This window comes from Anguilla anguilla, chromosome 15 (genome assembly GCF_013347855.1).
Source record: "Anguilla anguilla isolate fAngAng1 chromosome 15, fAngAng1.pri, whole genome shotgun sequence".
Taxonomy (NCBI): domain Eukaryota; kingdom Metazoa; phylum Chordata; class Actinopteri; order Anguilliformes; family Anguillidae; genus Anguilla; species Anguilla anguilla.
In genome coordinates this window covers 8606478-8630156 of record NC_049215.1, presented here as the reverse complement: position 1 = coordinate 8630156, position 23679 = coordinate 8606478, and the positions used below count along the sequence as shown (strand labels likewise).

Here is a 23679-nt window from a genome sequence, read left to right as displayed (position 1 = left end):
TTCCTTAACACTTCCCCACCTTCACAGTTCCTTAATACAGTGCCGTGAAAAAGTATTTGTCCCATTCCTGATCTCCCCCATTATAGCATATTTGTCACACTGAATGGTTTCACATCTTTAGACAAAATGTAATATTTGACAAAGGGAAACAGAATAAACACAAAATACATTTTTAAAAATTATCTTTTATTTCATGAAAAAAGTTATCAAACACCCATATCACTCAAGTGAAAAAGTAATTGCCTGCATATTTACTCAATCAACCAATTCAAAAATTTTCATTGATGGATTCAGCTGATTGAACATAGCCAGGCTTGATTGCAGACTGAAGTAACCACAAAGTTTTAACAAGTACACTATGCCACGATCAACGGAAATTCCAGAAAAGCTGAAAAAAAATGTTATTGAAAAATATCAGTCTGGAAAGGGTAACAAAGCCATTTCTAAGGCTCTGGGACTCCACCTAACCACAGTGAGAACAATTTGAATAGTGGTGAATATACCCAGGAGTGGCCAGCCTGTCAAAGTTTCTCCAAATGTGCAGCAACAATTCATCCAGGAAGTCACAAAACACCCCAGAAGAACATCCAAAGAACTGCAGACCTCTCTGGCCTCAGATAAGGTCAGTGATCATGACTCTACAATAAGAAAGAGACCGGTGGAAACTACAGTTAATCAAGAGAAACCTTCATGCTCATCTCAAATGAGCAGAAAGCACCTGGATGATCCCCTAGCCTTTTTGGATAATGTTCTATGGACAGAAGAGTCAAAAGTGGATCTTTTTGGACGACACGGGATCCCATTATGTCTGGTTTAAAGCAAATACGGCATTTCACAGTAAGAACATCATACCAACAGTCAAACATGGTGTGATGGTGTTTGTATGCTTTGCTGCCCTGGACCTGGACAACTTGCCATTATTGAAGGAACCATGAATTTACTCTGTACAAGACAATTCTTAAGGAGAATGTCCGGTCATCTGACCATGAGCTGAAGCGTAATTTGGTTATGCAGCTATAAAAAATTTTTTTGCATGGATGATATGGATGTTTGACAAATAAATTAAATAATAATTTAATGTGTTTTGTGTAAACTCAGGTTCCCTTTGTATAATATTATATTTTATCTAAAGATCTGAAACCATTCAGTGACACACAGCCTATACAATAATGGAGGAAATCAGAAAGGGGCAAATACTTTTTCACAGCATTGTAACACTTATATTCATATATTTAATATTGCTTGTGTTAACCGCTTAACGGTGGACTATCCTGGAAAGTCGCAGAACATATATTAAGTAATATCATACAATGTTGCCATACGCACGCGCATATTCCCACACATCCACCATGTCACATTGCGCTCCCGTGCTATTTGTGCTTCTGACGTTAATCAAACACATTTAAATCCTAATGTATAAAAAATCTATTCATTACACTCACCCTGCCATAGATATACACACTACGTACCATCCCCCAATTGTTTTCCTTATTCTTTACAAATCCGCACGTAGCCCACGCCATATTAAGGATTTGAGAATATTTTACGGCTCCGGTGGATGACGTATGCAGTTACGTTGTCAGCGTACAGAAAGTTTGGTGCCCAGATTTCGTACTAAGAAACATGGAGTCTAAGAAATTGTATCGCTTGCCTTTCTTATGCCAAATTGTTGCTTTAACGCTTTATTATGAACGCTGTTATGCAGGTGGTGAGTACCATGTCGTTGTAAATATTTATTACGCATTTGAAAAACAGCAAATAGCTAGATACTCTGTAGTAGTCGTAAGCGTAGCCTACTAGTAAACACAACGTACCGTAATAAATTGTTGTTGAATGTGTACATATTTTGACTTGTAGTATACGCATTTGGGTGCATAATATTTGTACATATCCGTATTACAACTCGTTGAACTCTAATATTATTGTTTTTTACACGTTGCGTAATGGTTAATGTATAGCCTATGAAAATATTTATTTATTTTAGCCTGATGGTTGGTTTTAAAGTTTGTCTCCGTATTGCATGTGTTGAAAAAGCACAAAGTAGCCTACCTTTTATTTCGCACTAATTTTATTTATTAGTTCAACTATTTTAAATTGGGGTGTAGCCTTAGTCATGTCCCTGTAGTCTATTATTTTATCGACGGAGTTTGCTTCGTGGTTTGTTGAATATGGAAATGAAGTTTATGATCTTTTGTTTCGTTTCAAAGTTGACTTTGCGGCGTTATTTCTGTTTGTTATGTCGTTGATCGCTCCCACTGCTGAACGAGTATCCACTCAAAACCACAATGATGTCTACGTTTGTAATCCTGTTCATGACTTTGGGCTCAGAGGGGTTACGCGAGTTTGCCCTTGATACAGCTGTAGGCTATTGATAGGCTACATGTATTTGGAGTATGTTTTTAAATTTAGCCGAAATGTAGCATTTCTATAACGATTACTTCAGTATTTTTTTTGCTTTGTTTTAGACCGAGCATTCAAATCTGACGACATTTTCAGTTGTTGTTTGCTTGCAGAACTTGGATTTGTGAACTGTAGGTCAAAGGCGAGTTACACAGACAAAATCAATTCCAATCCATCCAGAATTAACGTTATGTTGATAAGTGTGATAGTAGGCTACGCAGGTGAATGAGGAAATTCCTGACATCAACATTTGTATGTAAATGATAACCTCTGTTGCATTGAATATTAAAGTAGCCTACTTTCATTCTTGCAGCAGTATAAATTAGTATTCATTTAGAGATTATTTTAAGCAGTTAAATCTTTTTGTGGTAGAAATGGTTTCAGATATAGCAAGGGTTCGTTTCGTTGGATGCCATAATTTCTGATGTATATTTCTGCTGGCGTCAGCTGTTCCGAACCTTCACCTGTGGTTATAAATGATGACCCCCTTCTTGCCGATGGTTGCTTTTCCCAGATTGCCCAGGCGATGGGCGCACGTGGGTTCCCTTTGGTCAGAGCTGCTACCATTTTGTCCATGGAGAAGAAAACGTTGCGAAAGGCTACACATATGAGACCGCAAAGGCGACCTGTCGGGGATATGGTACTGTTTTTTTACTCCCTCCATATTGTATTCACCTGCCTGCTCAGGTACAATGCATTTTACAAAAGTTAAAATCCAGGCCTGTCGAGTGGCATATACTGCTAAGGGACTGGCTTTTAATGCAATCTATAGCCTACAGACGGTGATCCTGACCGCGTTGTTTTAACTGTGTTCTGTATCCCTGTACAGCAGCACATAATTGTACATATAATTACCCAGAGAGGGAGGGGTTCGGTTGCCAGGTTTATCCCTGCCTCATCTCGCTATTTACTCCTCTGGTAGATCAGGTGCCTATAGCCATGAAATGACATGAACTTATCCACCAGTGCAATGACTGCCAAAACTTAGCTGGTCGGACTGCAGAGTGAAAATAAATGTAATTAATTACAGTGTAATTCGATTGCGCTGATTCCTGTCGGAAACGTACATTTGTTTTTAAACCTAACATTTACTCTGCGTCCACTTGCGTTGCTTTGTCACGCGCGAGTTTTTGGAAGCTGTTGTTCTGATCTGTGTGTTTCAACAGCGCTTCTGAGCGTGAAGAGTGCAGAAGTGAACGACTTCATCGTGCAGTACAGTCCCCAAGTTTGGAAAGGCAACATCAATGTGTGGCTGGACATGAACTTTAACCCTGACGGTAAGTTAAAGTGATTCATTCAGCTGTAAAATGACTGGAGTGCTGCGCTGGCTTTGTTATTCTGTTGTGTGTTTTTTTGGAAGATTATGCACAGTAAGTGGATTACTCGGAATAACTTGAAGATTTATTTCAGCCCTGATGAAGGCCGCGTGAGGCTGCAACGCGTAGGTCCAGCACGTTTAAAGTTTTCTTGCCACGTTTCAATAAAGGCTTTTAACTTCACCGTCAGGAGAGCCTTGGATTCCTACCTGTTTGCCACTTGTAATTTTAAATAATTTGGACTGGCAAACTAAGCCATTGTTGATGCATTTAAGATTTATTCATTAATACATTCTTAGTCCAGTTTGTTCCTCTCTTTTGGGGTGTTGCAGTTTATAATCCTTAAAATGCAAACCTGATTAATACTGTTGATTATATAGCATATTAAAATAATTTTAAAACAGTTAACAATTTTCCAGTTTACTCATTTGTTTTTGCCAAAGCGACTTGCTAAATTCCATTTCACATTGTAACAAGTCACAGGTTAAGAAACTTGTTTTAATGTAAACATAAACTGAACAAACTGTACCAGATCTCCATCATATTCAAAATACATTAGACCTTAGCGCTGAGGAAGAAGTTTAGAGATTCATTGTCACTGAATGGAATTGTGTTTGGAAAGTTACTGGAAGCTTGAATTGGGGCAGCCTTTCCAGCCTTTCCACCACAAAACATACATGTCATTTCCTTTTTCTGACTCAGGAAGTCAGGAAATCCTGTTTTTGCGAACGCAGTCAGTTTAGAGGAAGTTTATACTGGAGTGTATAAATCCCGAAATCATATGTAAGTCATACCTAAATGTGACCCGATAGCTATTTGTAGGGACTGCGCACAAGTGAGTTCACTTCACCACTGCTTTTCTATGAGCTGTGAGCTTTCCCGTTACAACTGTCCCCTGCCTTACTGAACATCTGTTTCGAGAGATGCGTTTGATTTTGCAACGGTAACCGTCACATTAGAGTTGAGAACTTCCTTCCTTTTGTGTTTTGTGAAAATCTCACAGAAATAGGCCAATAGCACCAGCTTTGTATTAGTGTAACCAGCTCATGCTAATATCACTGTAATGTAAGAAATTGGTATTGTACTGAAACCTTTCCCAACCTTTGACCTTAATTTTGTTCTTTACTAGAGAGAAGAAAAATAAAATGGATACCCCAATGTTTTCAGTGTATTTCTCTGTATTTGACAGTAAAAAAAAAAAGGACTGCATTTATATAGCGCTTTTATCCAAAGCGCTTTACAATTGATGCCTCTCATTCACCCTTTCACACACACACACTCACACACCAACGGTGAAAGGCTGCCATGCAAGGTACCAATCAGCTCGTTGGGAGCAATTAGGGGTTAGGTGTCTTGCTCAGGGACACTTCGACACGCCCAGAGCGGGGGATCGAACCGGCAACCCTCCGACTGCCAGACAACCGCTCTTACCTCCTGAGCTACGTCGCCCCCCTGACACATTCAGTATCCCATGAATGTGGAAAGAAGCCCAAAGTGATAGATTTACTCTCTCACTGTGTTGTTTTTTCCGCCCTGTTCAGATGACAGTTTGGTGTGGCACGATAAAACAAAGGTGACGTTCACTAACTGGGACAGCGGCGTCTCCGCGGCCGACCTGGCCAGCGCGGACATCTGCGCGGCCTTGCACTCCAGCACGGGCCAGTGGGAGCAGGTCAGCTGCCAGGAGGACGTGGAGAACGGAGTGGTCTGCGAAGCGGCCCAGGGTGAGCGAGCGGCCGGCGACATCACTTCCTGCGACGCGGGCCCCTGCTCAGCTCCGCTTAAATTGGACTCGACGCGGGCGGAGCGGGGCACGGTTTTTCAGACGCAGCGCAGCTAGCCTCTCGCGGCGCAGAGCACGTCAGGTTTTAGCACGTCTTCGTACGTCCCTCAGAACGTTCTGGAAACCGTTCGCTTGTCCACCCTATCGTCTGCTGAACGTAAAGGGAACAAACCGATAAGAAGCAAAGATCACATTTCATTAATCACAAATGTGTCCTGGGAGGGTGATAGAAATGGTATCGTGTTGTTTTAAAGATAAAAGATAATATATTTTTTTCCCTCCACAACAAGTGGTTTGTTAGCTGTGTGTTTGCGGGGAACACAGTGGGCTGTAATCGCATAATTGATCAAATCTGCAGACTTGTTTACAGATTGCAAGCACGCTCCAAACAAATGTGGTTGGTGAACTATGTAAACATTTGCGAGATCTACAGATGTGTAGATATGTAACTGTGTAATATTTTGTTGTGTGTCTGTATCTGTGGTTCTGTCACGTTATAATACGTGTTCAATGTCCTTTTTCAGAAACCGAAAAACAAAAGGCCAGTAAGTAAATTTATAAAAATTAGCATATATTTGCATATATGTTTGTTTATCTATAGAACATAGTTAATGGATAAATTTTTCTCCTGTCCCACCCCCCCCCCCCCCACCCTAGGTAACAATCCGCTGCTCACGGCGCTGGTCGTACTGAGCGTGCTCATCATAATGGGGGTGTCCGCCGTCCTCTGGTTCCTCCATCAGAGGCACCACTTCGGCACTCTCTTCACCGCCTTCGAGTACCACCCGCCGTTCCGATCCCCCCCCGCCGACGGGGCCACGCTGGTGGACTCCGAGGAGACGGAAGACATGGCGTAACGACGGCCGCCCCGGGCTCCGAGGAGCACGTCGGCCGTGTCCGTTGCGTCACAGGAAGCGTGGGCCTTGGGTTTCGACCTGCGGTTTCAACGCCGCTTTTGTAATTCAAAATTTGTCCATTCCCTTACAGGGGAGGAGATGGTTTGTCTCTGAGGAAAGCTAACCTGGCCTTTGTCAGGTTGTGGACGCTCACATTGGTTGCCCTCCGTCGGTCCCCGTTGCCGTGGTTTTGCTGGTTTTTTCTCTTTGACTGCGCTGTGTTGACTGCACTGACTTCTGAATCTTGGATTTTAAGTGCTGGTGTGAGAATCAGTAGGCAATGCATGTACGTGGCATTTCTCCGAATAGTTTTATTTTTCCAGGGCGCGCTGACTGTAGTTCGCATTGAGGGAAAAAAAATAGAACAATTGCTGGCTTTTGGTCAGTTGTCACTCAGCTTTTAGGGTAGCAGGATAACTTGTAAGTTGCATAAAAAGCACAAAAGGGCCACCAGAATAAACTAATTTTTCGTAGTTTACTGCGTATATTTCCCAGTATCAAGGGATGTACATTTTCTCAACTCCAATCCTTCCACAGATCACATGGCTGGACCAATCTTCTTGCATTTCCATTGGCTGCTGCTTGATATTAGTTATATAACGGCATTGCAAATCAGTGTGTCAATTAATATTTGAAATTTTTCTTTATATACATGCCAAAGGTGTCGACAGTGGTGCCTGTAACACACAGTATGCTTATGGCTTGGTGCTTTGAGTAGTTGTTTTTCCTACGCAAAACAGTGTACTTTATGCGTGGAAAACTGGAAAACCTGAACTCTGAACCGAGGATTTTTACTGTTTTTAAACACTTTTTTGTTCATAATATTGGGAATTTGGAATGGTGCATAAACATCAAGGAAATTGTGAGAATTCACCATCAATGTGTCCCTGTAATATGAACATTGTTACGGTGGTTTTATTTTTCAGTTTTTATTGCATAAGGTGCATTGGCTTAATCCTCTTTGGGGGGGGGGGGGGTCTCAGCTGGTTTTGGTGTCTGAAGTTTTCAGTGTTTAATAATTGAATGGGAGATAGGCAGTAATAATTTTGGCAAACGGTGTGGAACTGAAGTTTGTTAATGTTCATTGTATTGCCTTGTATTGTATGCACTTTACACACTGAAATACTAACATGTATGCATTGATATTCCTCTTGAGTTTGACAGAAATGAATGTTCTTTAAAAATGCATGCATCTTATTTTTGAGGTGTTGCTTTCCTACATAACAGCTTTATTCTTAAATTCCATTTAACTTACACCAAACTGCAAATAAATGTTTAAAATAATCAATAGTCTGTCTTATCATTCTCTTAAGAACAAAAAGAGTTTAAACTAAATATGAAGTTAAGCATGGTACAGCATACTAAAACACATGTTACACTGAGTGAACTAGTGCACACGTGGAAAATAGTTAAATGCATTCAAAGTGAATATATAAGGGTCAAGATAGGACAACCTACTGATGACCAACTGGTGCTTTCACTGGTAGTGAAGCCATTTTGCGGGTTACATTACGTCCACTTTAGATTCAAATGTGTTTAATTGCTGCGGTGTATTGTGTTAATGTGGAAGCGCCTAAATTAGACGCATTTGTGTGAAAGTGAGGTGCTCGTCCTTTCAATTTAAAGCACATGGACTGTACATCAAAATCTTTATTATAATTAAAACAGGAAAACAACTTTGTAGGCCAAGCAACACATTGAGAATGCAACATAAACACAGGTGATATGATTTGACAGAAGTCTTAAACATCCCAATTCTTTTAATTTTTTCTCAATTGCACATATGATCGTGTTCAAAGCAAAAAAAAAAAAACCTCTGCATTTTAAAAGGGGGGAACGGAGTACCCACTCCAGTTTCATCTCAGAAAGCCTTCCCCTCTCCAGTGCAGACGGAAACATCAAATAAGCAGTGTGCCGTTTGCGTCGCCCGAAACATCATGAGAATAAGACTGTGTGCAAGTGCGCAGAGTCTACTCAACCCCCACCGCACCAATTTACTCCAGTGGGTCCGGCTTTTATCTGGTAATCGTTTAAAGCACTTATGGTATAAAAGTCCAACGAGTTGACCCAATATGCACGAGCATTCGATGACGCAAAAACTGAAAACGAAAACCATTCCCTGTGAGAAATCTATACATCGGAAAAACAACCCTTAAGGCAAGTGTTTTTTTGTTTTGTTTTTTTTTTTTTTCATACGTATTTGCGGTTGGTTTCCATTTTCTCTCGGGCCAGAGGCATCCTCGAAGGCGCAGCCTCTGGCCGCGCGTTCGCGGGGAAACGGTGACTTCCGCCATCTTTAATACTCCTCTTCGTCGTCGCCGTCCTCCAAGTCGGAGAAATCGATGGAGGGTCGGCTGTCCTGCGCCGCGTCTTCCTCCGACTCCCCGTAGGAGCCTGCAGGAGGGGAAAGAGTCCAGGTCTCACCTGCGTTCGCTTCAGTTTAGCCAATTAGTTTTGTGATACAGTTTAACTACAAAGTACTATTGCTTCGCTCTTAAGAGATGGACAAATCGGTATGTGTTAAAAAGCAATGCTACGCCTCAGAATTAATGGCGACGATGGACGATTTTTGCATTTCAATGTTTTAAGAGCAACTCCAAAATACATTTTTTTCTTCCTCTGTAACCACCAACACAGTAAATACAGCATTTTATACAATGACAATAAATAAGCCTTATATATAAACAAAGGCCTTAGAAATGAGTGGACTGCAAAAAGGTCACATTTTCCACCATCATGTTCTAAGACGAGCGGTGTAAAATGGCGGTTTTAAATAACTGCCAAACTGGCATGCACTATTGAGCACTTCTGACATTTTAAAATGGACCTCAGATTTAGTTTATTTAACAGGCTTTTGCAGAAATGAAGTATGGTATGCTGGCAGATATGCAGAGCTTTCAGGATTGAATTTTTCCAGCACACCCTCCTTATACTCACCCAGTTTCTGAGACTTGAGTGATTAGGATTATATTAAAAATTCAAACCTCAAAAAAACTTGAGGCAGCATTTTTAGGCAGCTGACCTCTGGCTCAGTGTAATCAGTAAATATTTCAAAGTGCAATTTTACTTCAGCAGCATGCGATCATCACCGCCAGCACCCAAAAGAAATTCAAAACGTACTTTCGAGATCGTCCATCTGATGAAGAGTTCTCGCCAGGTTGAAAAACTGAGCGAGAGGGAGAAAATGTTTTAAGCTACATTTAACAATGCGATAAAACATTTACAAGTTACAGACTTACATCAAGAAGAAATTAACCCAGGGCTACACATGTAGAACCATCCCACGAAAGGGGCAATCGAATTAAAACGTGTTCAGGGTTGCGGGTTCTGAGCACGAGGGGGAGACGGCCTTACCCCTGCGTCGGTGGCTGCTCCTAGCACGTCTGAGAACCTCTGCTCGCACAGGTGGAGCAGCACCACCAGGTACAGGCCGCAGCTGATGAACTCGTACTCAGACTGGGGGGTGGAGGCAACACAGTCACGTGACCTAAAATGGCTACTCTAATCTGGAGGGCAGGTAGCTTTATCAGCACCATATCAGCCAGGGTACTAGTCGCTGCACAGCACAAACCCAGCACTTCATCTTCCCTTTCTGGCAGCAGAGAACATCAAATAACAAATGTTGCAAAATAAGGAGAAGGAAGTCTTACAAATTTTACATATCAACCTTACAGCTGGAGGACTTCTACGATAGATATTCTGAAATTTGCAAAACTGGACAATACACTTCATATGAAGTACTCTAATCCTTTTAACAGCAGCAGATTACAGAATACATTTTTTTTTTTAAACATTTCCACCAATATTCAGAACAGTTTTTTTTGTGATTGTTTTGTAAAAAATAAAAAAAAGATAATTCTCAGTGACCTGCAAGTGTTTTCATATTTTACCAGCATCTAAAATGCTAAAGAGCTGCATTTTAAACAGTCTACCTATTTGACCCGTGCATATTGTGTAGTGCCTAGGGCCGGGCCTCACCCTCTCGTGTGTCCTGTACAGCTCGTTGATGTCGAAGTTGTCGATGTTGAGGTGCAGCTTCTCCTTGCACAGCTCGCACGTGGTGACGGCGTCCAGGTTAGAACCTGAGCACGGGAGAGGCACAGGCGTTCAGTTTGGCCCGACTCGTGATTGGGAGTTAATGGGGGTGGTGAGAGCGTTTACCGGAGCGGATCTTGGAGCGGAGCCACTTCTTCATGCAGTCCTGGTGCACGTACTGCAGGCTGCCGGTGCACCTGCAGGGCTCCAGCAGGGGGTTGGCGGGGGACTCCTCCCTCATCTGGCAGATCCTGCACAGGTCGGCCTCGTCCTCGTCCGACTCCTCCAACAGGAGGCTGAGCGGGAGAAGAGCGAGCTCTCAGAGTCCGAGCCGCAGACGGGAGATCTGGCCTTGAACCAACGGCCTTCTAAACACGGCAGTGTGCGGCTGACTGCACACAAATACCAGCACGTCAGTTAGACAGAGGAAAAAATGACACTGCTGCTCCTTACGCTTCTGTTCAGGCTTTTTTAAATGTTATTAAATTGGGTATTCTGGTTAACAAATGCTACATGTGAATGGAATGTGATTTCTTTAAGGCAGTTGTGTCAACCTCCAGTCCTGGATCGCCACAGTATCTGCTGGTTTTATTGGTGCGTTTCAGCAGGGGTCAAAAGTTATTGATTGGCTAAAGAGTTCACACGCCTTGTTTCCAAGGCCTTAATTGGCTGCTGACTGAAAGGAAACCACAAAAACCTGCAGACACTGCAGCCCTCCAGGACTGGAGTTTGACACCCTGCTTTAACGAGACTCCTTTTCTTTTTTATGCACTGCCTGGCTATGGATGTGTAGTAACGGATGCCAACTAGTTTATGCCTACAAATACAAATCAGCCTATGGTTTTGTTTTTTGCCCACTGGTTTTTACATGCATTTCCATACCTTCTATAATCTGAAATGTCCATAATACATTTCTATTCATCTAGAATGTGTATGACGTACTTCCATCAGCCTTGACAAAAGGCAGGAAGCCAACACTTTAGAACGTGGTTAAGCGGCCAGTGTTAGAATAATAGAACAGCGGAGCTATTCTCCCAGGGCAGTCTGCGTATGTAACACACGGTGGAGTCTGGAGAGTCTACAGGATTCACTCGGCCGCCCGCTCATTACCTCTCCTGGATTTTCCTGAGTTTCTCGGGGTCCCTGGAGGAGGTCGGCTTCTCCTTCTCCTGCCTGTCGCCCGCCCTCCCGGCGGCCATGATGTCCACCGTGATCATGACGTTCTCGGGCAGGGAGCTCTCCAGGGACGGGGGCACGGAGATGCGGAAGAGGGAGTTCGGGGAGACTCCGGCCAGCCTTCGGGCGGCCCGACCGGCGATGGGGCCCGAGACGCCGGAGGCCGTGGCCCCCAGGGGACCTGCGGCTCCGGCCCTTTCGCCCTCGTCGTCCTCCTCCTCCTCCTGCCCGTCGTCCTCGTCCCGGTCCCCATCGGCGGCCTCGGTTTCCGCGGCGCCCCCGCCCCCCAGCGGGGGCTTGGCGCCCCGGTGGGCGTCCCTGGAGACCGTTGCCATGCGGGCGGTCTCGTCCCGGCCCTCCCTGCGGCGGCGGGAGAAGAGGGGCGGGCAGCGGCTCCGCAGCGAGGACGAGAGCCAGGCGGCGGGGGCTCGCCCGGGGTCCGGGTCCGGCTCGCCGCCGCGCGTCTCCAGCACCGGGGCCAGGCCCTGCTGCTGCCGCCGCCGCCGCCGGAGGAAGGCGAAGCCGTCCGAGCCCCCCCTCCGGTCCGAGCCGTCGGGGCTGCTGTTCCCGCTGCTGTCGGCGCTCTGCGAGGAGCTCTCCTCCCTCCGGAGGTCGGGGGAGGCGTCCGAGGACTCGACGGACCTCGGCGCCGAGCCGGGGGAGTCCTGGCTGGACCTCCTGGAGAACAGGCTGGAGGACATGCTGTTGGCCAGCCGGGACAGCAGCTGCCTGGTGGTGCGCCGGCCGTCCGAGTCGCCGGCGTCTGCGGCCGGCCTGGGGGCGGGAGGGGGAGGGGGAGGGGTCGCGGGGGCGTTCCTCTCCGACAGGGGCACGTACCAGGAGCAGGGGCGAGTGGAGGAGCCGCCGCCCCGCGGCTCGGGGCCCAGGGAGCCGGTCGGCGACTCCGACGCCCTCGGGGGGGCGGAGCCCGGAGTCCGGGAGGCGCTCCTGCAGGAGTCGCGGGCCAGCAGGGAGGGGTGGTAGTCTGAGGGCGGGCGGCGGCTGAGGGAGGCGCTGAGGCGGCCGGAGGACTGCAGGGTGTCCTTGGGCCGCGCCCCCTGCGCGTACGACGACGTCAGGCGGTCCGGCCGATCTGGAGCACAAACACCAACAATCAGTGGGCTTCCGGCTCATTCCGCAGCACCAACATCACAACAGACAGAAGGGCCTCTTAACTGTGTGTGCACACCAACACAGCCTCTTAACTGTGCACCAACACAGCCTCTCAACTGTGCACCAACACAGCCTCTCAACTGTGCACCAACACAGCCTCTCAACTGTGCACCAACGCAGCCTCTTAACTGTGTGTGCACACCAACACAGCCTCTTAACTGTGCACCAACGCAGCCTCTCAACTGTGCACCAACACAGCCTCTCAACTGTGCACCAACGCAGCCTCTCAACTGTGCACCAACGCAGCCTCTTAACTACACCAACACAGCCTCTTAACTGTGCACCAACGCAGCCTCTCAACTGTGCACCAACGCAGCCTCTCAACTGTGCACCAACACAGCCTCTCAACTGTGCACCAACACAGCCTCTCAACTGTGCACCAACACAGCCTCTCAACTGTGCACCAACACAGCACGCTTCCCTCCAGGACATAATGCAACTTTTGACCCTCAAGAAAGAGTGATCAAACGAAGCAGACGATCAGCTGGAGGGAAATATCAAACTGACAAACGCGGCTCTTTGGCTTCAGAATGTTTTGTTATTTCAACATAAAGATCGTTCACGGTTCGTGAAATTAAAACCGGACTTCGCGCCTATCCGTAGCCGTTGTTCTTCTTAAACAGGACAAAGGTTGCGGGCACTTACACAGAGAGGACAGCCCGGTGCTCCTGTGGCTAGAAAGAGGCGTCTCGCTTCTGTCCTCCAGGTCCCTGTGAGAACGAAGCCCCTCTGAGGATGATGAAGAGGAAACCGAAGATCTGGACAGGGGGCTGTACGGCTTCCATGAATAATCTGAACAGAAGGTATCGGTTCATTATTCAACTTCATGTTTTTCAAAAACGTTCATTTAAAACACATTTCTCAAAGGCAATTTCGGTAATTAATATTGTAATTTGCAATTAAGTTGCTGGAGAAAACATTTTAAAGACACTTTTCAGCACATCTTCCCTCAATAATTTGGATGTGTATCCCACACCCTCTTCTCAAAAATGAGCATGCTCCACAGTATGCTTCAACACTTTTTCTGTGCATTGCGAAACTGCAACAGAAGTGAAGTCTTTTGCAGCCAGTATTGCATTACATTATGCCCATTTAGCAGACGGCAGACGCTTTTATCCGAAGTGAATTACACGGCTTTTTACATTTTTACATAATATCCATTCACACAGCTGGATATACTGAAGCAATTCAGATGAAGCGCCTTGTTCTCAACGGGTGTGTCGTACCTGGGAATCAAACCTGCAACCTTGTGGCTACAAGGCCATTTCCTTAACCATCATACAACACTGCCAACCAGCACAGTATTCCCTCCAAGCTTCAGAGTTTCAGCAGAGTTCACTTTTTCCAAAACTCAGTTCACATAGTTTTGCAGCAACACACAGCAAATCATTCCACCAAAACACTAGCGCTAGTTTTCTCCAAAAAGAACACTCTGTCAATCACAACACAGAGGCCTAAAAACACTAAAGGGGAGCATTACAGTAGATGCATCCTTTTGTCAATATTTGACAAAATAAATCATTTTGTGCCTTCCAATTTCTTTTTTTCCTCCTTTGTTATCGTTGACAGTCACAAGATACCACTGTTGAGTGGTCTGCAGTATTGGCTGCATTCTCTGACCAGCATCTCTAAAAGATAACCATGATTTACCACATCAATAATATCAGCCCTAATCTCATCTGAGACTACAGATCTTAAGTCTTCTTCTCGTTTGTCTTCCTCTGTCAGCCACTTCTCTACTCCTTACTGTGTCCATCTTTACGTTAAAAAAATCTTTTATTGTATAGGTGGTAACGGTGGTAATTTTAATGAAAGCGAAAATACCTCAAATTGAAAATGACTGTGATGGGAATGTCTCATTTACGTACTGAAACTTCAACCAATAGTTTTTGCCCATTTGTCTCCATAACCTCGGATTCTGAATATACTTCAGTATTATATTGGTGATTTAGTAAATTTCTGTCCACTTTTATTTTTTTGTGTTAGATTTTGAACTTTAAATTTAACCGTTTTGAAAAGAGCATGTTAACATTTGCAAAATAGGCTTTAGATACATTTTTGCTAGTGGTTGAGCTTGAGAGAGAAAGGAATACAAATTTTGCAAGCTGTGGTCACTGAATGCATTGGGTGTCAAAGCAATGAAAAAAATCCTTCACAGTTTGGTCCACAGACTGCTGTTGTGCTGTGTGAAGAGTTTTGAAAAAGTGAACTCAGTACTGAGAAACACTTGTAACCGATTAGGAAACAAAAAACAAAAAACAAACACAGCAGTTCAATTTACACAAAGTTGACTGTCGTTACCTGTGAATGAATGTACTGTGAAGAAAAGGGCACTGTCAGCCAGACTGCAAAGAGTAATTGGGGCGTACATTTAAAAACAAGTTAAAAACTTGCTTTGCGTGGATTTCGTGAGACGCTTCTCAAAGCTTATTAATAACCCAGACCGTTTCTGCAAACAGACTCGCTGTCTGTGGTCAGTTACCAAGAACGGATACCTGAGACGCTGCTGAGGCGGGAGCTGGTGCTGCCCACTGCTGGCGAAGAGGAGTTGGCGGACTGCGACGCTCTGCTGGTATAGGACAGCTTGGGCCTTTTGGAGTCCCCGTCCTGCGTCGCGCTGAGAAGCCCCGAGTACGTCCCCAACCGCCTTTCGGAGTCCCCCTGAGAATTAAACTGCAGCGCGCGATCTGGCTTAGGTTCGCGGTCTGCCTCGGCTTCCGGCTGTCCCAACAGCCGCCAAAGAACCGCGAGTTACACACTGCTGCTGTGGGGACCGATTACAATGGGCTACAGATAAAGCACACACCCCAGCACTTCCAAACAGCGGCGAGTTACACACTGCTGCTGTGGGGACCGATTACAATGGGCTACAGATAAAGCACACGCCCCAGCACTTCCAAACAGCGGCGAGTTACACACTGCTGCTGTGGGGACCGATTACAATGGGCTACAGATAAAGCACACACCCCAGCACTTCCAAACAGCGGCGAGTTACACACTGCTGCTGTGGGGACCGATTACAATGGGCTACAGATAAAGCACACACCCCAGCACTTCCAAACAGCGGCGAGTTACACACTGCTGTGGTGGGGACCGATTACAATGGTATACATGGGATACAGATAAAGCACACACCCCAGCACAAGTCACACTTCGGTCAAGTTGGCCCATGAGCATGGTGTGTGAGAATTTCCCCAGAGAGGAGGGTGGGGGAGGATGCATAAGATGTAGATTTCAGCACATTACCAGCTTGCTCCTGCTTCCGACAGAGGAGTCGGCCCAGGAGCGGTCACATGACACCGGGGTGGAGGCCAGTTTCCAGCTGGAGTGCCGGCTCTCCGGGACACCGTAGTCTCTGGACGTGCTCTGAAACCTGGAACTCTGGGAAAAGATTTACACACAAACCAAGATGGATTACAGGCATGCTGAGCAACAGTCTGGCAAACAAATAGGGACACGCACTGAACTCTAACACGTGGAAACTGACTTTAAAGTGATAGTTGACCTGCAGTTACCGTGAACGGCGAGGAATTGTGCATTAGCACACGTTTTGTTTGGACCCTTCTGACTTATAACAGTTTACATTATACTGAAGGCTCTTTAAACACGTCAGCTGGCCAGACAAGTCGAGCTATGTGGCAACAGGAAAGTATGTTGAAAGCGAGGTGATAGATTGCTGAAAGGGAGAAGCAGAACCAGAGGGCACAGCTCTTGTATGGAGCTATAAACATGACCATATCAAAGTACAACACAACACAGGAATGCAAGAAGGCAAGTCATTCTCATTTGAATTTGTGCAAGACATTTCAAGTTTTTTTCAACAGCAATATGCAAGTCCTTAGCGGTTAGCATTTTCAACAGCAGTGTGACAGCACTGCAATTCTAATCAACGTTGAAACAGCCACTGTGAACGCAAGTCTTTTGACATTTCTGAAAAACGGGTATACTCCATGCTTTGTGCTAGTCACCAGATGAATACGGACGCCATGTTATGTTCAAGTGGACTATTCTTTTTTGCGAACATCGCTGAAAGTTTGCATCACCGCAATTTTGCCGTGGCAGAGATTGTTCAGATTTACCCTGCAAACGACACTGCCGCACAGCACGCCGTGCTACTGAACGCACGGCCATTCAGAAATTTAGTAAATACAGCCTGCCGAGGTGTTCTCTCGGCCTGTTGTACATGACGACACGCACGCGGACATGTTGCCGGTACCAGAGCAGGAGACGGGTGCTCTCCCACAGGTGTGACAAAAACAGCTTTCAGCTCTAATGAAACTTAATCTCCAGAGCCAGTGACAAGCCAGCTGAACGATAGGGTTCCAGGAATACAGACGGGCCTATAAAAAGACCTGCTAATATGGTGGTGGTAACATGAATACCTGCACATGAAAAGCCTGTCGCTGGAAAAGAACTGGGAGCATTTTTTTTAGAGAGTGAGCCTACGCTCAGATAGACCTCACACCCACAGTTAAGCAAGGGGGAGAGGAGAGAAAAGAAAAAAAGGTTAATCCTCAGAGAATGCTGTCGCTTCTCGTTTGTTCTCTTGCGCGAGCTCAAAAGCAACGACGGCATTCAACCTGACAGCAACTAGGCCTAAATGAAGTCATTCTGAAACTGTAAAATGACATATGAGACGCCCCTGAAAAAACAACTAACAATATTTTCAACTTTTAAAGTGAGAGCTTAGACTCCATTCTCAAGGCATCTTGATAATGAACAAGAGAGTAATAGTCCCCTGATTAAAAACATTCAGATTAACTGGGACAAATGCAGCAGACTATTCTAGCATATAAAGTACAGGATTTACAGCCAGGCTGCAAACACTAATAATAATAATAATAATAATAATAATAATAATAATAATAAAGCACCATCATTTACTACACAGATTTTATCGGTTAAACCAACATGCACATATTGGCTTCAATTTTGAAACTAGCCAGACAACACAAAACAAAATTCTTCCAGTGAAATCTAAACCCCTCTATGATGTTGCAGCCTAGTCACAGCCATTATTTCACAGGTCAATTTGACCTGTAACCATGCAAATCAATTCAGCACAGTCAAATAATCCCCTTTCATTTGTCTTTCATTTGAAAACATTCAATACCTTCTCTCCTCGCCTACATCCATCCTACATTTCTCTACACCCCCCCCCCCCCAAATAAATAAGCCTCTCTACCTTCCATTCCACATGTTGGTTCTAGTGACAAAGGACTACCTATGTGTTATGGCCCATTCATTGCACTCTCATGAATAGCTATATTGGTGACTTACGAATATAGGCCATTTCTAATTGTAATTCGCTCAAAAAGGAAAAAATATCCACACAGCAAAATTTTAAAAACTCACTTTACTGAGTGAACGCAACATTTCGGTCATCCCGCAAAAAATAAACATATAAAATAAAAGAATAAAATGGAAATGTAAACATACAAAGGTTTCAATTTTGACTTGAGTTTTCCAGAACAGCCAATTCAAAGTCCCAGTGTGAATATCGATATTATACTCACCAATAGGGCTGGACGACATTCAATAATGATAATTTAATATTTTTGAGCGAAATAACGATCGCGGCCACCATGCAGTGCATTGCCTTTCTTTTAGTCTTTTTTTTCTTCAGTTGAAACTGATGAGGTAGTAAACATCCCAACTTCAGAGACCACATGAATTGCATCCAGAAAAAAACATCACCACTGAAATAGTTAAGACAACCAATCAGCAGCAAGGTCCTACATCTTCCATTTGATCATGTGATCTGTTTTTGCCAATCACACTGATGCTGCAAGGGCTTGCAGCTGACGAAGGTGCCATTGTACTCAGTCAAGAGACTACAACGTTTTAAGGACTATGCAGTCACAGCCAAAACAGGCGAAGATTTAAATCATGAAACATGAAAGCAAAATCAATCACGTATTTAAACCTGTACACCTAGCACGGTACCTGGTGTTCCGTGTCCAGTTTAATGGAGGACATCCTTGTGTATCGGTCACTGCCCAGCACACTGCTTCTGCCATAAAGTCGACTGGAACCCAAGGACGAGGAAGAGGAGAATGATGAATCAGAGGATAGCGATGATGGCAACCTACGGGATTTGGAATCCATCTTGGATTTTCTCTGAGGAGAAAGCATAAACAAATATTTATCTCTGTCAATGGTGTATGTAAACCGTGTAAACCTTGTAGAGGTAGGATTTTGTGTACTGAAACCCCCGATTGGGCACTTTGTGCTAGTCGTAAAATGTTCTGAAGGAAAAAGAAAAAAATTTGTTTGTAGGCGAGATTACCAGATCCAAAGTAAATTGACATTCATACAAACTTTCAATAATGTTGCCTTTTTAGAGGAGCACAACAAAAGTAAGTTATTCACTTTGTGTAATCAGCCCCCCATACTTAATTCATACAGTTATGCATTGCTATTCAGTGCGTTATGGCATGCATATTGTTCATATACAAAACAAAAACAGTCCAATATACAGGTAAGAGGTCCAATACTTCAGGAGATTATACAGAAATACAGGCTGCTCTTGATATGATGCAGAAACAGGCAGACAAATCCAATTGGAGTGCCCTCATGTCCAGTCTCTGCAACCAACTAAAATTTAATAAGCTGCAGCAATAGCACAAATATAACAGATCTAAAAATAATCACGCTCACCAAAGAGCGCACAGAACAAATTGTAAAAGAGGCCTTTTCTCCCCTTGACCATTTAAGCTAAAAGACGATTACTAAAACAATTGAACCTACATTGAATTTACAGGCATAATTCTAATTTAAGCAATAATAAAAGCATATCCAAGCTCTGCCTCGTTTGTTTACACAACAGTGTGCCGTATAAAACTGAACAGCCGGGTCAAAATGACCCTGATGTAAGGCCTGTAGCAGGACAAATCGGAAATGACTACCTTGAATGGTAAAATATTGACAACTGTATCAAAAGAGCCAATTTAGTGTCGTATTATATTCAGGTTGAAGTAAGTTCCACTTTCGGGGTGGCATTTCATCTAAGGCAGAACTGAAACCCTTCGCATAAAAATGCCACTTGACTCGTGAAGCACTAAATACTTACTTCAAAGAAAGCAGTTAGCAAAGCTATTGTGTGCGGTTAGCTACCTTTACTTTAACATACTCCCATTTTAATCTGCCTGCAGTTAAATGACATGTTTTTTCGTTAACAGGAAATTTAATGAATGAAACACCACTTTGTTGAAAACACATCAAATATTGTATTTCCAACGTCTTCGTGTCGCATGCTTGCCACCATTAGCCAGCAGAGACTCAAGTGACTGAACTCAACAGCATGACATTTCAAAATGTCTGGCTCTGCAAAATAAAACGGCAAGGACTGGGACTTGCAATCAACATTAGTAATCCACCTAGCTAGTAAGCTAACATTTTTTGTTATTTAAATGCCAATATACGGAAGACACATTTAACATACTCGTCTAGTAGAATACAGAACTTCTATACCACACCCTTAATGTTAGCCATTGCTAGCAATCGGTAAATAGGAATTACAACGTTTGCCAGCTAACAAACTGTCATAATAAACTGGTTTGCCAACTACCTAGAGTACACAGCTGTTTTCAACAAGTGCGTCGAAGCTCGCTGTCAGTCACTGCATAATTGCAATAAGTTGCAAATTCACTACCGGAGCCATCTTGCCGTTTTATAGCTAACGTTAGCCAATTAGCCCTTTCCAAAATTTATTATCAGCGACTAGCTAGCTAGCTTGTTGTCCAGTGAAAAAGTCAAGGCTTCTGTGCCAACTAGCGTGATGAAATGTATCATTAAATAGTCCTTTAAAAAGCGTAGTACCTAGCCAAGTTAACTAACTGTATCTGCAACGCTGAACGCCATGCCGTGTTTTAATTTGTAAGCCGCAAGCAAAAATAATATTGCTGCTAGCTGGCAAGCTATAAAGTTTTCAAGAAAAGCAAGATAGTTAGCAAGGATTGGCTAAATGCGTACAGCTCCCCAAAGCAAGCACAATAGCTGGCTAGCTAGTTTGCAAGCTAATTGCAACCTAGCCAGCAGGGCCTTGTTTTTTCAGCATTCGCTTGCAGTTTGCCATAAAATTATTTTGTAACATATGTTTAAATTCGTGCACTACTGATCTTGTATGTGGCGCATTTACCATCGCTAGCTAACGACTTGTTATGGTCAATCAGTCTGCTACTCCCTCATAGAGTAGCTGCGATGTCTCACCTTTGATTTGCTCTTTACCTTCTCTCACCATTGGAATGGCGGTGGTGTGTTGATACAGTGCGGTCACGTGATTTATAGTGTACCCAGATACCCAATGGAAGGACTATTTTTTTCTACCAGCGTGATTGACGGACACCATAGCCTATACACGCAGTAATTGGGTCGGCGTGACCCACTGTCTGTCATTACTTCAATGGCCCCCCTTGACTTGTCTCAGGGAAGCGTTTGAATTATGAGACAACCCAGTTTGTTATTTAAAATCTGTGTTTCCTAACCCCGGTTCTGAACGGCCGCTGTGCATGCTGCTTTTTGTTCCAAACGTAACAAGGTTTGTATTGTGACCAACTGCAAATTGTTCTTAATTAGACACTTTGACAGTCTAGGAAAGGATGACTTGCCCCCTTAAAGCCGCACTATGCTAGAAATAGCTATGCATGCCCTAAAAATAAATTTCCCACATTCACATTCCAGGAATTTCTATCAATCAGACCAACTGAAAAAGTTGAAAGAGGTTCCATTTTTAATTGTAAACCTAGGAACCATCTGTGAAATGAATGAGTACAGCAAATGGCAACAAGCCAAACCTGTTTATTCCACGGCTATGGTAAAACATAAACATATTTTCAACATCCTTAACTGATCAATGTTTGGCTTTGACAAAAAAGCCACCGTACGCAGTGAGTCCCCAGGACCGAGGTTGAGAATCAGTTTTAGATGTCAGGGTCAAGTAGCAGACATAATTTTAAAATTTTGCATGCAAAAGTTATTACCAGTGTGATCAACATTATTATTATTATTATTATTATTATTATTATTATTATTATCATCATCATCATCATCATCATCATCATACACCATGAAAAAGTGTGAACATGAATCAGTAAAAATGTTTTGTGGACAAAGCAATTAGACAGACAGTCTCTATTCTGAAGAATGACTTAAGTAATCACTGGGTGGCTCTCTGAATAAGAAAAACAGTTGGTGGAAATATGGATGAAACAAGGTTTCTGACCGATAATTATCATAGGGTGAGAAAATGTAGTTGGATATAATTGCTTAAATACTTGTACAGTATCTTGTTTACCCAGTAAAAACTGTGATCACTGTAATTTTTTAGTACCTTAGACAGCAAAAAATAAATAAAAAATAAATTTCTCCTTTTGTTCCATGTGTAAAAACCTTTATGGAGGTTCAATGACCTTTTTATTAATATGATTTTTACTCTTCAGTAGGGACAGCAAAAATTGTTTTTTTTTTCATGTTCTTTTTGAAATAGCTTTCCTGCAAAATGTTTGCTTTAACATTTAAATCTGCTTGAACAAAACCAAACCAAATCATTTAGATTATTTGTCCTCAGTCTTATCCAGAAAGGGCAAAAGCCTGCACCCACACCGACCCTTTCTGGGTATGATTGAGAACCCCTGATTTAGGTAATCCCAAAATGAAAACAATTAGCTTATGTATTTCTGTTTATCTGGTTTGTTTATGAATCTTTTTGAAGCTTTTTTAATCGACCAACAATCAAATTAATTCTAAAGTACAGTTATGTTCGATCGTAGAAAGGTAACCAAACCAGTATATTCAAATCTATTTATTTATAAGGAAGATATTGAAATTAGTTATTGCGCACATTTCATGCTATTCAACACACCTTGTATATACTAAATAGTACTAATTATCAATTATGAATGGGTGGTGTAAACATTTTGAAGTGGTTTCCTTGACAGTGAAATGCAATCATGCATGTTTCTAGTATCTTGGAAAAGCATAGTGAAATGTGTACTTATTTATGTCTACTGAGGACATGTTAAAAAGTTCATTAAAATAAAAAAGCAATGTCTCATCCACTTTTCTATTGTCCTGAGCTTAATGTGAACCAATAAAATAAATAAATAAGAGAAGAAAAACACGACAGATGTGACAAGAAAATCTGTCCATAGATAGATAGATAAATAGCATTTTATTAATCCCCATGGAGAAATTTGGTAATTGCAGGAGCAGATGAAAAATAGAACAGTGCGAGAAATATGTATAACATTTAACAAGATAAAAAGGATAAAAAGACCAGCTATGTATGAAATAAAATAGAGCCATTTAACTACCATTTACATACAGTATAGCAGATAATAGTAGTCATGTGGTACTGATAGCAATGCTGCAGTAGTGCTAACAGTATCAGATAATGACAACGTAGCAGACCTGGGTTAAATATGTATTTGTTTTGGATTCAAATACTTTTCTACACTTTACTGATCTTGTCTGGTGTATTGGAACCAATGAAATACTCTCCCACCGCATACAAGTGCATAGCAGTGCAGTTCTTGTACAAGGATGAGTGCAGTCCAGTGTAATTGGGATACAGGGCAGTGTTGGTGGCTATGTGTGTGTGTGTGTGTGTGTGTGTGTATGTGTGTGTATGTGTCATTCTTCCCTCTGCTGTTACCTCCAGGCTGCCCAGGCTCAGCCATAGCTGAGCTGGCCTTCTTGACCTGCTTAGTGGGTCTGTTGGCTTCACCAGTCTTGGTGCTGCCTCCCCAGCTCACCACGGCAAAGAAAAGTGCACTGGCTACTAGGCAGACCGGTAGAACATCCCGAGTAGCCTGGTGTACACACTGAAGGCCCTGAGCCTGTTCAGACAGAACAGCCTGCTCTGTCCTTTCCTGTAGAGCACATCAGTTGCTGTCAGCCC

At 43.5% G+C, this 23679-nt stretch overlaps 2 protein-coding genes across 3 annotated transcripts; one reads left to right on the top strand and one right to left on the bottom strand.

Annotated features, from left to right (window-relative positions):
* The first annotated feature begins 1550 nt into the window (after window positions 1-1550).
* cd302 (CD302 molecule) lies at window positions 1551-7683 on the top strand. Its single transcript, XM_035393087.1, has 6 exons — window positions 1551-1708; window positions 2915-3040; window positions 3567-3677; window positions 5258-5440; window positions 6024-6044; window positions 6157-7683. The coding sequence occupies exons 1-6, from the start codon at window positions 1624-1626 to the stop codon at window positions 6354-6356; spliced, it is 726 nt and encodes a 241-aa protein (XP_035248978.1). The 5' UTR covers window positions 1551-1623; the 3' UTR covers window positions 6357-7683.
* A 344-nt stretch (window positions 7684-8027) lies between these two features.
* Window positions 8028-21055, bottom strand: marchf7 (membrane-associated ring finger (C3HC4) 7). 2 transcript variants are annotated; one of them, XM_035393086.1, is made up of 11 exons: window positions 20991-21055; window positions 18726-18899; window positions 16026-16160; window positions 15275-15452; window positions 13425-13571; window positions 11541-12699; window positions 10557-10726; window positions 10374-10477; window positions 9750-9851; window positions 9516-9561; window positions 8028-8789 (listed from the first exon to the last, which is right to left on the bottom strand). In XM_035393086.1, the coding sequence occupies exons 2-11, from the start codon at window positions 18885-18887 to the stop codon at window positions 8692-8694; spliced, it is 2301 nt and encodes a 766-aa protein (XP_035248977.1). In that variant the 5' UTR covers window positions 18888-18899; window positions 20991-21055; the 3' UTR covers window positions 8028-8691. The 2 variants fall into 2 exon arrangements, with proteins under 2 accessions (XP_035248977.1, XP_035248976.1); XM_035393085.1 differs by having other exon boundaries at window positions 20920-21027.
* Between the last annotated feature and the right edge of the window lie 2624 nt (window positions 21056-23679).

Bases quoted from the DNA above. Each gene is read 5' to 3' on its own strand.
- marchf7 (XM_035393085.1), bottom strand. The intron at 16,161-18,725 runs GTACCGTGCTAG...ATCTTTTCCCAG, and splicing joins AACTGGACACGGAACACCAG to AGTTCCAGGTTTCAGAGCAC. The intron at 13,572-15,274 runs GTATCCGTTCTT...CCTTCTGTTCAG, and splicing joins CCGCCTCAGCAGCGTCTCAG to ATTATTCATGGAAGCCGTAC.
- cd302 (XM_035393087.1), top strand. From the start codon at position 1,624: ATGGAGTCTAAGAAATTGTATCGCTTGCCTTTCTTATGCCAAATTGTT. The intron at 3,678-5,257 runs GTAAGTTAAAGT...CGCCCTGTTCAG, and splicing joins CATGAACTTTAACCCTGACG to ATGACAGTTTGGTGTGGCAC. The intron at 6,045-6,156 runs GTAAGTAAATTT...CCCCCACCCTAG, and splicing joins AACCGAAAAACAAAAGGCCA to GTAACAATCCGCTGCTCACG.